The sequence below is a fragment of the Anolis sagrei genome, chromosome 6 (assembly GCF_037176765.1).
Source record: "Anolis sagrei isolate rAnoSag1 chromosome 6, rAnoSag1.mat, whole genome shotgun sequence".
NCBI lineage: Eukaryota > Metazoa > Chordata > Lepidosauria > Squamata > Dactyloidae > Anolis > Anolis sagrei.
Genome location: NC_090026.1, coordinates 114,345,203 through 114,361,857, shown reverse-complemented (window position 1 = coordinate 114,361,857; position 16,655 = coordinate 114,345,203). Strand labels below are relative to the sequence as shown.

At 40.5% G+C, this 16,655-nt stretch overlaps 1 protein-coding gene across 1 annotated transcript; it reads right to left on the bottom strand.

Annotated features, from left to right (window-relative positions):
• Positions 1 to 11,192: 11,192 nt before the first annotated feature.
• GJD4 (gap junction protein delta 4) lies at positions 11,193 to 16,182 on the bottom strand. The gene is made up of 2 exons (XM_060782534.2): positions 15,593 to 16,182; positions 11,193 to 13,207 (listed from the first exon to the last, which is right to left on the bottom strand). Exons 1-2 carry the CDS (start codon positions 15,654 to 15,656, stop codon positions 12,039 to 12,041), a joined length of 1,233 nt encoding a protein of 410 aa, XP_060638517.2. The 5' UTR covers positions 15,657 to 16,182; the 3' UTR covers positions 11,193 to 12,038.
• Positions 16,183 to 16,655: the final 473 nt, after the last annotated feature.

The following is a 16,655-nucleotide window of genomic DNA, read 5'->3' as shown; positions in this document are numbered from 1 at the left end:
ATCCTGCCGATCGAAAGGCTGGCAGTTCAAGCCTGGGTAGGGGAGAATGCCCGACCGTCAGCCCCAGCTTCTGCCCACCTAGCAGATAGAAAATGTGAGTAGATAAATAGGTATTACTTTAAGCAGGGAAGTAATAAAAGTGCAAGTAAGGACATTGGGATGATGTCGACAGATGACAAAAGCTCCTCGGCATGGAAGATGGAATGACAGCGCGCGCACACACACACCAGCCACATTTCCAAAAGTTGAGCACAGCCTCCAGATGCCAGAAATGGAAAAAGATCGGAAAACTTTTACCTCTGTTTATGTATTGTTTTGTCCTGTTAATTGTATAATGATATTGAATATTTGCCGTAAATGTGTTCTGTAATCTGCCCTGAGTCCCCTTGGGGTGATAGAGTGGAATATAAATAAGGTATATTTATTATTATGTATGTACTGCTATTGCATATAAGCACCCAGGATGGCATGTTTCCAGTTATGCAGAATGTCTTGAAATTGTGATAGTTCAAGCAGATACCAGATGTATGCCCAACATGAGCAGAATGATCTTCGTAACTAAAAAGCCTTTCTCGACAGTGGATTTGAATGATAAATTTTTATATTATAGTCCTGCTTCTCTGTTGCGATGTCTTCTAGAAATGGTGACAGCAGTAACTTAATGATGCATAAGCTTTACATGCATTTTATTTTAATTTAATTTTATTTTATTTAATAAAATATTAAATTATTAATTTATTTAATTTTATTTTATAAAATATTTTATTTAATAATTTTTATTTTATTTTATTTTAATGGAATACACTGTATTCCATTGCAGCTGTGCTTAAGCTCACAGCCAAGCAAAAATAACTAGTTGACATTGTTTGTGATGCTCACGTAGCTGAGTTTAACTATTGCTGCAGTGTTGGTTCGAGGTGCATTTTTCATCAGCTTCCCACATTTCCAAAAGCAGCTCCTTTTTGCAATTTCTTAAAATACTGGTTCGGAAGGCAAAGAAAAGATCTACAAGGCAAAGAAGAATTGATAAGACACCGAGTCCCCACATGAAAACCATCATAACGGATTTTTCAGTGGGCCTGGAAACATAGCAGCCAACTGTAAATGGACACAGGGACTGCTTACAGTAGACAACTCTCGAAGCAAAGAATCCAAAGAGACAAGAGTGACCAGCAACAAAACCAATCTCCATCAATAGTCTTAGAAGAAGCTGGACAATATATGCCCTTGAGAAATTAGGAATATCCATCCCATTTGCCTCACAGACACTTGTGCTTCTTGCTGCATTCTTGGATAATTTCTTTGTCATTTGGTGGCCTGTTGCAGCTTTGAGCTCTTTATAGCTGTAGTACGATGATGAATGTGCCTTCACAACTTGCCTCACCACATTATGCCATACATAGACACTAAAGACAGCATAAGGTAGTAGGATAAAGACAGTCTGAATGAACCAGAACCGAAGATGGGAGATTGGAAAAGCATGATCATAGCATCTGTTGGCACATCCTTGAGCCATGGAAATGCAGATGAAGTGTTGACGCTCATCCTGGTAAAGCGGGTACCCTGCAAAGATTAGAATCATAAATCTTGGCAGGATCAAAAAGGTTAACCAAACCTTTCCTGAAAAAGAAGAAGACAGGAAGGGAGATATCAATATAGGGAAACATTCCACAGTATCATCATCTGAGTATTTGTAAGCCTGCTTGGATAACTAATATTGAAGAACTGCCTTTTCATTAAAAGCTCAGTTAATCTTGAGTGCATTGCTCCTCTGTGCAATGCCTATATCTTGAGCTATTATCTACCAATCTGTATCCCAGAAAACCCAATCAGACTGAGATCTGGAATTCTGCCAAGGATGGCAAGTGAATATGAGCAAATACATCATTGATCTCTTCTAGACTCCCATTATTGGACCAGTAAGATCAACTTTAGTAACTTTTTTTACTACCTCGTAGCACTTTTTCAGATAAATAACTTAGGATTCCATGAATGGGAACGAATAATTCATCACTGACATAATCAAGAAATTGTTGTTCATTCGTTCAGTCGTTTCCGACTCTTCGTGACCTCATGGACCAGAGCTCCCTGTCGGCTGTCACCACCCCCAGCCCCTTCAAGGTCAATCCAGTCACTTCAAGGATGCCATCCATCCATCTTGCCCTTGGTCTGCCCCTCTTCCCTTTTCCTTCCATTTTCCCAAGCATAATTGTCTTCTCTAAGCTTTCCTTTCTTCTCATGATGTGGCCAAAGTACTTCACCTTGGCCTCTACAATCTTTCCCTCCAATGAGCAGTCAGACTCTATTAAGAAATAGGCAAAATTAAATGTGTTCATTGTCAGCTTTACGTTTCTGCATTTTATTATCACTCAGCCTGTTTCATATTTCATGTTTCCCTCTTAAAGCAGGCACTTGCTATGCCAGGCAGCAATAGACCCTTTACAACTGACTATGAGTTTCATCTATGCTGATGATCGTGCCATTACCACTCAAGCAGGGAGCTTTGAGATGGTTGAAAAGAAGCTCTCCGAAGCTCTAGGTGCTCTAACTGCCTATTACAGGGAAAACCAACTGATCCCTAATCCATCTAAAACACAGACATGCGCCTTTCACCTTAAGAACAGACAAGCATCCCGAGCTCTGAGGATTATCTGGGAGGGAATCCCATTGGAGCATTGCAGCACACCCAAATACCTGGGAGTCACTCTGGACCGTGCTCTGACCTACAAGAAGCACTGCCTGAACATCAAGCAAAAAGTGGGCGCTAGAAACAACATCATACAAAAGCTGACTGGCACAACCTGGAGATCACAACCAGACACAGTGCCCTTGCGCTATGCTACTCTGCTGCTGAGTATGCATGCCCAGTGTGGAACACATCTCACCACACTAAAACAGTAGATGTGGCTCTTAATGAGACATGCCGCATTATCACAGGGTGTCTGCGCCCCACACCAATGGAGAAATTACACTGCTTAGCCGGTATTGCACCACCTGACATCCGCTGGGAAGTAGCAGCCAATAGTGAAAGGACCAAGGCAGAGACATCTCCAGCTCATCCCTTGTTTGGGTATCAGCCAGCACGTCAACGACTTAAATCAAGACATAGTTTTCTTAGATCTACAGAGACACTCGCTGGAACACCTCAGCAAGTGAGAGTCCAAAAGTGGCAGGCCCAAACCCAGCACCTCAATCCGTGGGTGATATCAGATGAGAGACTCCCCCCTGGGCACACAGAAGACTGGGCGACTTGGAAGGCGCTGAACAGACTGCGCTCTGGCACCACGAGATGCAGAGCCAATCTTAAGAAATGGGGCTACAGGGTGGAATCCACGGCATGCGAGTGCGGAGAAGAACAAACCACTGACCACCTGCTGCAATGCACCCTGAGCCCTGCCACATGCACCATGGAGGACCTCCTTGCAGCAACACCAGAAGCACTCCAAGTGGCCAGATACTGGTCAAAGGACATTTAATTAACTACAAAATCTGTGGGTTTTTAAAAAAAATCTGTTTGTTTGTTTTGTTCTGTTAGAAATGTAATACAATGGTATGGTTGCTGATGACACGATAAATAAATAAATAAACAAACTGACTATGTTATAGTTTGTTGCATGTCATCATTCCATAGCATGTGCTTTCAAATTTCTGTTCACTTGTCTTTCACTCAGTTGAACTGTTCTTCCAAGAAACCACCCTGATCTTAATAAAGCCTAATTCCATGACTCAATCCAACATTTTAAAGGTAAAGGTAAGGGTTAGGGTCTAATTGTCTCCGACTCTGGGGGGTGGTGCTCATCTCCATTTCTAAGCCGAAGAGATGCCATTGTCCATAGACGCCTCCAAGGTCATGTGGCTGGCATGACTGCATGGAGCACTGTTATCTTCCCGCTGGAACAGTATGTATTGATCTACTCACATTTGCATGTTTTCAAACTGCTAGGTTGGAAAAAGCTGGGGCTAACAGTGGGAGTTCACCCCACTCCCTAGGTTCGAACCGCTGACCTTTCAGTCAGCAAGTTCAGCAGCTCAGCAGTTTAACCCACTATGCCATTGGGGTGGCCCCTAATCTCACCAAAAAAGAGGAGCACCTAATAGCTAGCTTAGAACAACCTTGCCCTTGGGGCAACATGTTGGTGCTAACCAACCAACCATTGAATAGTCCTTGATTTATTTTCATCCTAGGGCTACTCAGAAAGTTCTTCCTAGCTTTCTCCTCTCTGTGACTATTCAGACTTTCTCACTTATTTTAACAGTTTGTTATCTACTTAATGGAGAATTCCATTTACTGGGATAAAAAGGAAAGGATTTCTAAAAATACTAAGTAAATAGGCCTACAAACTTGGGAATTCAAAATGACCCTCGTATCCACAGGTCTAGTGTCTGCAGTTTCATTTATCCATTTCTGACAAAATATGTTCCCTCTAGGTATTTTATTTATTTATTTATTATTAACTTTATTTGTACCCCGCTACCATCTCCCTAAGGGACTCGGTGCGGCTTACATGAGGCTGAGCCCAAACACAACAACAAAAGCAATAAAACATCAATACAAGCAATTTAAAAAACATAGACAATAAAATACACAACATTATCAAAAAAGCAACACATAATTAAAACAGTGGGAAGACCAAATGTAGAGTTAAAATTGGAAATTTTCTAGATCCTCCAGTGTGACCCTATGGTATTCTTGGGCCATTTCAATAGCATTTACTGTTATCATTGGTTTTGCATATTTACACAAACTCTAGGAACATATTCCCCATAGATACCACAGAGATAGTATTGACTTTCTACTTTAGACACAGTTTCTCTAGGTTTTCAAAATAACAATAAGGAACAGCTGAAATTCATGACATGCAGGGTTGATAATCAAAAAGTCGCTATTAGCAAATTTGTGCTCTGCAAAATATGAAATGAAAGTATTGATTTCAGTTAATCTAGCTATGTCATTTTCTGCAAAATTAACACATTATCCACACTAATAAAATACATGATGCACACATTCCTGTCTTGATTTAGAGCCTACACACCAAAATACAGGAATTTCTGGCATCTTGCTCAGGCCACAGGAAAGAAAAAGCTTTCCAAACTTCAAACATAATAAGTCACACCAGACAGTCCAATAAAGGACAAGCTTTGTGGTCCTCAATTATAAAGAATCTAAAAGGTAAAGGTTTCCCCTGACATTAAGTCTAGTCGTGTTCAACTCTGAGGGGTGGTGCTCATCTCCATTTCTAGGCCAATGAGTAAGTGTTGTCCCTAGACACCTCCTAGGTCACGTGGTCAGGATGACTGCATGGAGCACCATTACCTTTCTGCAGAAGCAGTACCTATTGATCTACTCACATTTGCATGTTTTCGAATTGCTAGGTTGGCAGAAGCTGGGCCTAATAGCAGGAGCTCACCCCACTCCCAGGATTCGAACAGCCAACCTTTTGGTCAGCAAGTTCAGTTTGCTCAGTAGTTTAACCCACTGTGCCACTAGGGAATCTACTTTATCAAAAGGGACACCAGGCAATCCTATCTAGTCAGAATGTTAGACCTGTAATTTCTGGATACATAAAAAGCTTTGAGTACACACCTTTACCAAAATTTTGTTACCTAGCTTTGGCTGCAAGTGTTGCAGTGTACAATGTACACTGCAATATTCTCATTAATTATGTCCACAGAAACAAACTGACATTACTAAACATTTCAGACCAAAAAAGAAAATGAAGTGAAACATGCTATGTTTTGTTCCATAAGGGGAATCAATTCGAATCTCCATTTTAAACAGAGAGCTTTACGGGACTTAAAATATTTTTATCAGCAATGCTGGATAATCAAATTATAGAAGGAACAATGAGCATCAACAAAGGTCCCTTAAGTGACTGTAAAGCTTACAATTCTAATTTGAAAGTTGAATTATGTAACTTAATACTTCATCAAGCATCAAACGACTAACATACGTAGCATATGTTTATGCTCTTACATTTTATTTTTGATCCATATATATTTCATTAAATTATTATAGGAAAAGAGCAAAAGGACATCCTCTTGGATTTTAAATAAACAGCAGCAATAACATCCACATCAGTTTGCATGGTGTTTTGTTGACAATGCTGACCAATAAATAAATAAATAAACGGGATGCTTCTAATTACTCACCTATGAATGTCACGTTGTAGGCGAGTGCTATGAAGAAAAAGGCAAGTGAATCGCAAAACTTCATTATTTCAAGTTGGTTGCACAAATCCCCACAAGTGTGAGAAGAAGAACTGTGTCTCCAAAAACTGCAGCAATAAAAATGGATATGAACTGCAGGAAAAACCTATAATTGTTCCTAAGTAAATATTATCCTTCAAAAAGGAAAGCTTGATAAACCTATATCACTCTGAAGAGGAGAACAAGCCTTTCTAAGAAAGTGTAAAACTGAGTCTGAGGACCACCTTTTAAACAAGCAACACAGCCTTCCCATTCAGATGGGCTCTAAGCAGGACATTTCCTCAAAACAAAACAAAAGCTAAGTCCTAAAGAATAGCACCATCTGTAGTTGGAAGTGTTACTTACACAGTCATTGCAGATTTCATCCACTCTCAAAATTAAGCTTATATCCACAAAAGATGATAACAGAACCAGCAAAATGGAAAGTTTTTGGTGCTTATTTGTACATGTGTTCTCAGGTGTTTGTCCACACAACATGAGTTGGAGTCCCACCAAGAAACCACAAGTGGCATGGAACGTTATTTATTTATTGTGTCAGAAGTGAATTGTAATGTATTAAAAACACAAAGTTTAAAACTTGACATTATACTAAATGTCCTTTGATCAGAAACCGTCCACTTGGAATGCTTCTGGTGCTGCTGTAAGAAGGTCCTCCACTGTGCATGTGGCAGGACTCAGACTGCATTGTAGTAGGTGGTCTGTGGTTTGCTCTTCTCCACACTCACATGTTGTGGATTCCACTTTGCAGCTACAAAGTGGCAAGGAATGTGCCTAAAATGGTAAGACTTTCCACAAAGCTTATGTGAAATAAGAACAATCCTCTTGGAACAGATTCCTCTAGTCTGGCAAAAGCACCTCCTCACCCCATTCCCCCTCTACCTCCACTGGGGAATATATCTGTGATCTCTGATCTGCTATCAGCAGTAGCAGAGATTCCTTTGTTCTGCTCACCAGTGAAAAGGCAAGTGTGTTATCAGTGATCATCCCTGTTGGAGATCCCACAGGGATTCCTTCCTGCTCCATGTACATTTCCCATTGGGTGTTATCTCTGATCCTGGATTGGAAATAATACTTAAATCCTCTGACCCTGCTCATCCTTGTTATGGAAAAGATGAATGGAGGAAGGGTATCCCTGTACAGACTTCACTCACCTTTTGACATCTCACTTTTTGATGACTTGCTTTTTTGACAGATCTAAATTACAACCATAGACCACTCCTTCGATCCCTGGTTTTTCAATCTCGTGCTCCTTTTTCCCTCTCAGTCAAAAATCGAATGTCCAGTCTTCACTTTGCAAGTGTAAAGCCTGGGTTCCAGTTTTCAACCATTTTCATTTTTTGGCAGTGTCATGGTCCCTAACCTGAACATTAACATTAATTTCCTGCAACCCACAAAATACAGCGATTCCTTTCTGCCTCTCATTCCCTTCATTGGGGATTATTTATGATTGGCGAGATCTTCAATACTTTGTGGAGTTCCTACTGCAAAGCCAAGCAAGCTAACGAGAAAGGAACTGTCAGGTGTGCACAGCCAGGTCTCCACATAGACTGTATTCCAACTGGAACATGCATTTGCAACAAGGACTTTGTCGTTCTGCTGATCCTTCTGTCACATGAGAAGTACAAAATAATAGGCTCTTTCTCACTGAGGGCACCCCGAAGCTCCTGAAAGTACTGATGGACAGCAATTGGCTCATCTAACCGCAGATCATTGATGATTCCTACTCTTTCTTTGGAAGGACTCAAGACCACGGAAACTGTTTTACAAGCAAGTAATGAGTGTTTCTAAAGCGCAGATGGGCAACTCCACAAAGAGGGGACCATTTTCTCCCCTGCAACCCCTAGCTGGGCGTGCTTGAATGTTCAAAAATGCCTAAAGTGACAAGCCACATTTTTCACCCATCAGTTTTGCTGATTGTCAATCATTTTTTTCTTTTGTGTTTTAGGAAGGGTTGAAAGGGAGCTTTGGAGCAACTAAATGTGATTTGAGCACAATTGTGAGAGCACATTTTGCACCAAGAACACATCCAAAATCACACTTGGATTTTGTTTTTTAAATGGTAGGCTTTGGGGTTTTTCAGGGATCACAGTTTGGGGTCCCAAGTGTTGAACTAGCCCCATTACTTTGCTCACATGGTAAAACATCCAGGGGTCCCCTAGGCAATGTCCTTGCAGACGGCCAATTCTCTCACACCAGAAGCGACTTGGTGTTTCTCAAGCCATTTCTGACATGATTAAAAAGTTTTAAAGTTTATGATGCAAATAATAATTTACTGATGGATTGGACATATCACAAGTGGCTAAGCAGTAACTAAATGCCCAATTTCATTGCTATATGTAGATAGAGCCTATGCTTCTTAAGAATATCATATCTTCACAATCTTTTCATCTATTTTTCCTGCTCAACTGACACCTTCATGCAATTCCTGTCATGCGTCAGCTTCTACTAGTGGGAACACTGAAATTGTAATATAAGCAGTGACATAATTCTTACTGATTTTTTCTGATTTGTAAATGCCTAATTTAGAGATGATGGGCTTTGTTGATTTGTTGTATCAATGACATACTTACACCACAAAGACAACATCCTATTGTGTTTTTTTGCTTGATCAGAAAAAAACCCACTTGACTGCATCACGCTGTATGCTTATCCCAAGTGAAAGAAAGTACTGTGTGGTGACAATTCAATGTCATCGAACATGTAACAAAAATATGGATCTAAAGCAGAGTTGAGGGAAATGCAAGTTTTTAAAGTTACTCACACCTCTTGAGCAGTTTGAGAATGTAATTATATCCATGGGTACTGATGGGAAAATAAACTGAGTCCAAAAATGAGGAAACAGTTGACCCTTTCCAACTCAAGGGTTGATTAGAAAGGTTTGGGGAGGGGAGTGCCTGAAGGACTCCAGGAGTTGCACGGAGGCTGCAAACAATGTTTTGCATGACACTCAAAAGTGCTTCCTTCAGAATACACCCTAAAAGAAATGCCTGGATAAAGCATTTTGCTGTTTGAAAGGATGTCTTATTTGTTTTCCTCTTTTCTTACATGAACTGAAACTTAACAACATTCTTGGGACTGTTCCAAATAAGGTCACTTTTGGTGATTTGTATTTTTCAAGACCTAGCACTAGGTCTTGAAGCCTCTTGTGTTCTCCTTCTCCAAGGTGCTCTTGACATGCATTTATTTATATCTCACCTTTACCACAGGAAATACAGTAGTCTTGTTTATCCAACCTTCGCTCATCTGTCATTCCGTAAGGCAGTCTGCCTCCACAGTTGTTTCAATACATTGCGATGTTTTGGTGCTAAATTACTACATAACGTTGCCATGTATTGAACAGCTTTTTCTGTCGATTTGTTGTAAAACATGGTGTTTGGTGCTTAATCTGTAAAATCATAATGTAATTTGAAGTATAATATACTTGACCTTAATACCTCCTTATTATCCAACATTTTCACTTATCCAACGTTCTACTGACCTGTTTATGTTGGATAAGTGAGACTCTACTGTACCAGTAAACTAGCAGGTGGTTAAAAACATGTGGAACATCATTTTCACATCTGAAATATGAACCTTCCTTTTTTTTGCACACTAGTGCATGGGTTCAATCCCTCAGCAAAGAGCATTCACATACATTACTAACAGAATACTTGCCATAATATCACAGAATATCTAAAATGAATTTTATTCTAAAATGCACACTTATTTTAATGATTAATGAATGAGCACATTTATTTTAATGATTAATGAATGAGCAGACATGAACAGAAAACATATCTTAAAGAAGTAATGTGGAACAAAAGCCATACATTTGTACAAGAATTGCATTCAAACTGGCATGCTTAAAATGACTTCCCCACAGCTAAGCCAAACTTCACACTGAAGATCATGCAAGGAATACGAATCCACATCAAATTCCTGAATGAAAACTGAATGAAAAAGAAACAATTCTGATGAACAAGCAGGTGAAGGAAGCAGTTCCATCAACAATGCCATCATAACAACTAAATATATCCAATGCTGTGTTGTCTGTTTCAAGAAAAGGTAGGCAATGAACTTCAACAGTGCACTAACTGATAATAAAATAAGAACAGGAGGAAAATGCAAATGGGCTCTGGTCAGGCCCGTAGCTGGGGGGGGGGGGGGGCTTGAGGGGCTTCATCCCCCCCCTCAAAATTCTCAGGGTGGTCCGCGAGAAGGCCTTACTGGTACATTACTTAAACTGTTATGTTTATTCATACCATGATCTGATCACCATGCACAATATATCCCATATGCATGGGGGTATTGGGATAATGATACAAAAGGTTTGCTAGGGTAGATCCTGAACCTTCCCCAAATCAAACTCAGCCCCCTCCCCAAATTAAACTCAGCCTCTCCCCCCCCCCCCCCCCGAATCAAAATTCTGGCTACGGGCCTGGCTCTGGTGAAATGGAACAAGTTCAAGAGTGAGAAGTTTTCATGAGCTTAACAGGTAGAATAGGGTTCCCCTTCACAAGGTCCAACTGCCTCCTAAGGTTCAATATCAATTTTAAAGACTAAAAGGCCATTTTGGGACACCAAACATCTTTCCCCTCTTCAAAGCTTGAAGCAGACAAGGGTTTTCAACAAAGGGTGATTGGAAGTTTGGGAGGTTGAAAAGGGAGAGAATAAGATCCCCAGCTCCTCAGTCACTGTCCACCTTTCACCTAAAGTTCAGATATTCTGTTCTTGCATAGAATGAATACTTCTTAATGCCAGGTGACCCAATGGATTAAACCAGGCATGGGGAAATCAAGGCCCAGGGGCCAGATGCAACCCCCTGGGCACTTACCTCAGGCCCACCTCATTTTCCCTGTCCTCTTGGCCTAAGGACATGGTGGCCCATCACACCCTTATGCCAAAAATAGAGGTTGGGAAAGGCACTTGCCGCTGAGAGCCCTTTGTGTGTTGTTGTTTTTAAAGACACCAAATAAAGAGAAAAAGTCTAATTTTATATATGTCTCACCCCCATCCTGACATAAGGATGGTATGAGAGACCCTATCCTTACACTGAGAGTATGGCTCGAGGAAAGTACACTCAGCCGCTGACTGTCTCACCTTCCTCCCAACATAATGCCAAAAGGTCAGCCCGCGGATTGGGGTGATGAGGATGGGAAAGAGGATTGGGGCAGTCACTATGTGTCTCACCTTCCTCCCAACATAAGGATGGGATAAGCAGCCCCATCCTTATGCTGGGAGGACAACCTGAGGAGGCCCAGGCCTTGTCCTGTCCCCTCTTGGCCCTGTCCTTTCCTGGGCCCTCCTCACCCAGTGTGTTCCAAACCCCCCTGCCTCCTGGGACAGCCCTCCCAGCCGGGCCCACAATGTGGCCCCAAGGCAAAAAAGTTTGCCCATGGCTGGGTTGGTCAGCAGTTCGAATCTGGGGAGAGCAGGCTGAGCTCCGTCAGCTCCAGCTCCCCATGTGGGGACATGGGAGAAGCCTCCCACAAGGATGGTAAAACATCAAAACATCCTGGCGTCCCCTGGGCAATGTCCTTGCAGACTGCCAATTTTCTCACACCAGAAGTGACTTGCAGTTTTTCAAGTTGCTCCTGACACACACACACACACACACACACAAAATGCCAGGTGCATATTCCATCTTAGTGAGTTTCCCTATTTTAAAAGCTGATCTGACCAGTTAAGCAGAATGACAGTATCTTATTTCATACCCCAGAACCCAAATGCTTCCTATGTTACTATTGCCATTACAAAAGGTATACTTATTGCAACAGTAAAAGTAGAATGAATAGCATCAGCCCAAAACAAAAATGTATCATCCTCCAAGAACAGATTCTGTTCTGTTTTTTTCACACCCATTCAGATTTCTTGGATCGTGAACATCCAGTGCTACTGCAGACAGACTGAACATCGGAGGCTTTCCTCTCCACGACAGAATAATGAACTGAGGGCTTGTGATGACTGGCAGAAGAATGAGATCTATGATGGCAGCCATCCTGGGGTTTAAAAGTTGAGATCCCTTTGAGAGAACATGCCTTCTGTTCACATCTTGGTTGCTCACATGCAATCTCTGGTTGGCCACTTCCACAGAAAGGCACAACTTTGTTCTCTGGATTAGTAGATGCAACACCAGACTTGTTACTATTACTGTTGAGGTTTGAGTTAATAGTTTGCTGAGAAGTCAATGTAGGCTTGAAACAATAGCCTCCTGTAACCTCATGCCCAAGCAAACAGTTGCCACAACTGTCTGGCACAGCAGTGCTCCCAAGGCCGAACAAATCTTGGTTTGGTTTGTCACCTTTGCTCAGGCTGAAGGTGCAGTTCTCTTGTGCCGTATACTTCTCCAACAGCAGCTTGTTTCTTTGGTTTCTTACAGCGTTGGTCCGGAAGGCAAAGACCAAATCAACGAGGCTGAGGAGAAATGAAAAGCCACTGAGTCCCCAGATAAAAAGCATCATGATAGATTTTTCAGTGGGTCTGGAGATGTAGCAGTCAACAAAGCTTGTACAAGGGGGCTGGTTACAGGAGAACCGCCTTGGAACAAAGAACCCAAAAAGGTAATAATGGCCAGCTCCAAAACCAGCTTCTATCAGTATTCGCAAAAGAAGATGAACTGTATATGCTCCCGAAAAATCAGGAATATCCATTTCGTATGCTTTGCAAGCGATTCTGCTTCTTCCTGCACTTTTGGATGATTTCTTTGTAACTTTTGAGCCTACTGAAGATTTGATCTCTTTGTATCGACGATAAGGCACGGAATATGTCTTCACCACCTGTCTGACCACACTGTGTAACACACAAACACCAAACACAGCATAGGGCAGAAGGATAGAGACAGTCTGAATGAGCCAGAAGCGAAAGTGAGACACTGGGGCAAAAATGTCATAGCAGACGTTGGAGCATCCTGGTTGTAAAGTATTGCAGATAAACCGTTCTTGCTCGTCTTGGTAGAGAGGATACGCTGCTAAGAAGATCACCATAAATCTTAGCAAGATCACAAGAGTTAGCCAAATCTTCCCTGGAAAGAAAGAACAAGAAGAAAGAAATCAATAAAAAGGCTTCTTATCTTACCGCAAAACCTCAATGTATTTATGAGTTTGGTTGGTAACAAATTCTATATAATCATGTTTAATTCTAGAAATTTTAGTAAAATAAATCAATCCCCCCCAAAATAAGTCAACTTATCTATGAGTCAATGTGATCAATGTAACTTAATGCTGTATGTCAACAGAGGAATTATCTTCTTCTTTGAGCAAAGTTGTGAAAAAGAAGAAATTAAATCTGTCCTGTGAGGGCCTCAAACAAGCGACAGCTCCCACTACCATCTCTGCCATAGCACTACTTCTGAATGCCTGAGTGGGGAAATGGGAGTGGCACTCAGAGGCAACTTATGATTGCCCCAAGGTGAGATGCCCCAAGGTGACATTGGTGCTTTCCGCTCTCAGTAAAATGACCTTCAACCTATCAATGGGCCATATCAAAATCCCTAATTTTGTAACCAATACCTGCCTTTAACTTATATATGAAGTTGACTTCTACATGAGTGAGTATATATGGTAGATCTTCATTTTTACTGAAGGGCAAGTAAGCCATCTGAATTTGTTCACCCAAAGATTAGCATGTAAACAAAAATTCCAAACAGTAAATGTCTACAACACAGAGGGCTTTGGTGACCATCATTCTCCTTTCCTGTTTGGCCTTACACATTGGGTACAAATAAAATACATAATAATGACAGGGCATTGGCAACAGCACTGTTACTGCACACACTGAAAGGAGGGAGGAAAGGGGAGACAAGGAAAATAACTTATTTTATTTTAGCATAAGTTTACACTGGAGAAAAGAATGATTAGGACTCTTGTGTCTGGGCACACAGAAAAAGTGAGTTAAGATGCACACCTTGGAGTCCTAGTTAATTGTCACGTACAGTGGTACCTGAAATGCATCTAACATATTACAATACTGTACAAAATAACAATGCTGCATATAATAGTTTACTCATAGTGATCTGGACACCATTCCATTTCTCTTCCTTCTAAATCAGGGGTTTTTAACCAGTGTGCTGCAAACCACCAGTGGGCCGTGAAGATGAAACTCTGGTCCGCGAGCCTCCCTCCTCTTAATTTAATTTAATTAATTTAATTTCTGCTTCTTTTGCACCGCCTGCCACTCCTTCCGTCGCTGACCATTGCATATGTTCTGTATCAGAAACTAGAGCTAATGGGGTCTATCCAATGCAATTTTCTGAATCAGTACCCCAAACTGAACATAAAATTGACCAAAAAGCTGATTTGTAACCCCTTTGTACTAATGTTGGAGAGTGGTCCCTGGTCAAAAAAAGTTGGGGAACCACTGTTCTAAATTCTCTCTGTCAAACCAATCAGTCAGTCTGCAAAAGTAAGTTCAGATCTTATCTCAAGAGTTTACTTCCTACAGATTTCTGGCAACTTTTAGATACCCTCAAAGCCTCCCAATGACTCCCCCTTATGTATGAATTGCCTGCATAAAGATTCATATTAAAGGAAGAGCTCATTGTAGATATAGGTTATTTTGGGTAACTTGTATTGAAAGGATTTTTTTAAAAAAACAGAAAGATGCGTTTTTTGTGCCTTTATCTTATCTCTGAAAAAACTGAATGAAATTAATGGGTCACCAAAACATGACAGATTACTTGAATGCACATCCACATATCATATCTACACAGGGGAATGAGTAAGCTAGGAGAAACCTTAACAGATTGCTGTCAAATAAAAAAACACATTTTGAACTGAGCTGTGTATTGAAATGTTTTAATGACTAATACATTAGGCTCAGCAGATAACTCTGAAAGTTACTTCATCCTACCCTCTTGCCACTTCCATCCATTGCCCTCTTCGTTTGTTCAAATCACAGCTACAGGTTATGTGTTTCATAGTAAGTCCAAGTTTGCATGTTTTCTATCATCAAGTGCATTTATATGAAACAACTAACTGAACACCCACATAAATAATCCCTTAAAGAAACAATAGGTGAACATCAATATTATATATTTTAAAATATTATAAAATTACATGTTTTATATTACATGAAATATTACTAATAATATTACAATATAATGGTATAGTACAATATAGTAATATATAATACTGATATTGTACTATGCTAATAATATAATATATTGTATGTATATATATATCTCGTAAGCCACTCTGAGTCCCCTTTGGGATGAGAAGAGCAGCATATAAATGTCATTAATAATAATAATAATAATAATAATAATAATAATATGTTAATCATATAGAGGCAAGTGTAACTAAATTAGGAGATGTTAAAAAGATTCTCTCTCTCTTTCTCCTGGGATGCAACTTTCAGAAAGAATGTCAACCTAAAACAACAATTAAGATCCATAGTTTTAGATACTCACCTATAATTGTGACGTTGTAGCTGAGGGCAATGATTAAAAATCCAAGTGAGTCCCAACATTCCATGTCTGGTTCCAAAAATCCTCACTTATTGAGGGAATAAGAAGAAATCCTGCATATTCAAAAGCAACAATTAATTGGGAAGGGAGGAAAGTACTGGAAAAAAGGTTTAGAAGTCAAACTGCAAGAGGAGTAATTAAATAAGGCTTCGGGACTTGGCCGAGAGGAACAAGTGTTCCTTAGAAAGTGCGGCTCAATCTAAGAGCTAAATCCAATTCGTTGCTCTCACTCACCTCTGGCCCGACAACTGCAAGAAGACAAAAGGCAACAGGAATTATCTCTGCCATTGTTGGCTATTCTTACCCTCCCGGGGGCATTCCAGACTCCTGAAATTGCTGGGATAGTTCAGTGGTGAAAGAGAAATGGAGTAGTAGAAGAAATAATAGAAGCAGCTTTGTTTCCCCGAGTGATAAAAATGGATAACGCGAGGGAAGAGGACACCGAAACACCAAGCACCATGTTTTCTCCAAAATGGCCCTATCTGTAAAGCTCCTTGAAACTGATAGGTACACAGTCCTGAAAGCCAGTCAATTGCAAGTATCATGAAGAAACAGATCTGTGTTTTAAGTAAATAGTTATTATGAATTTCTTTAACCAATAGGTTAATGAATCTACTGATTACCTCTACGCCTATATAGCTCAGCTTTTATGAACAGGTCTGCATGTGTCTTTGTGTTCTTCAGTGGCTTTGTAATATACTCAAGACCTACCTTTACTCACATTCCACCCATCACATTGTTTGGGATTATGTTTCTACTAAAAAGTCATGTTTCCTCCACGAGACTCCAAAATAAGTCATTCAGAGCTGCTGAAAAACTACAGTACTTCTTTCTTCTCTGGGGATCGATGGGATCCAGCTTATGAGAATGGACAAGAGTGTGGGAAGCAGAACTTGGAAATACTCAAATGGAAAAAATAAGGGTCCAATACCTCCAGGTGAGAATGCTGTTAAGTTCTTCACAACAGGTGAGACCACTTAAGTGTGATATAAGCATAATCATGCTG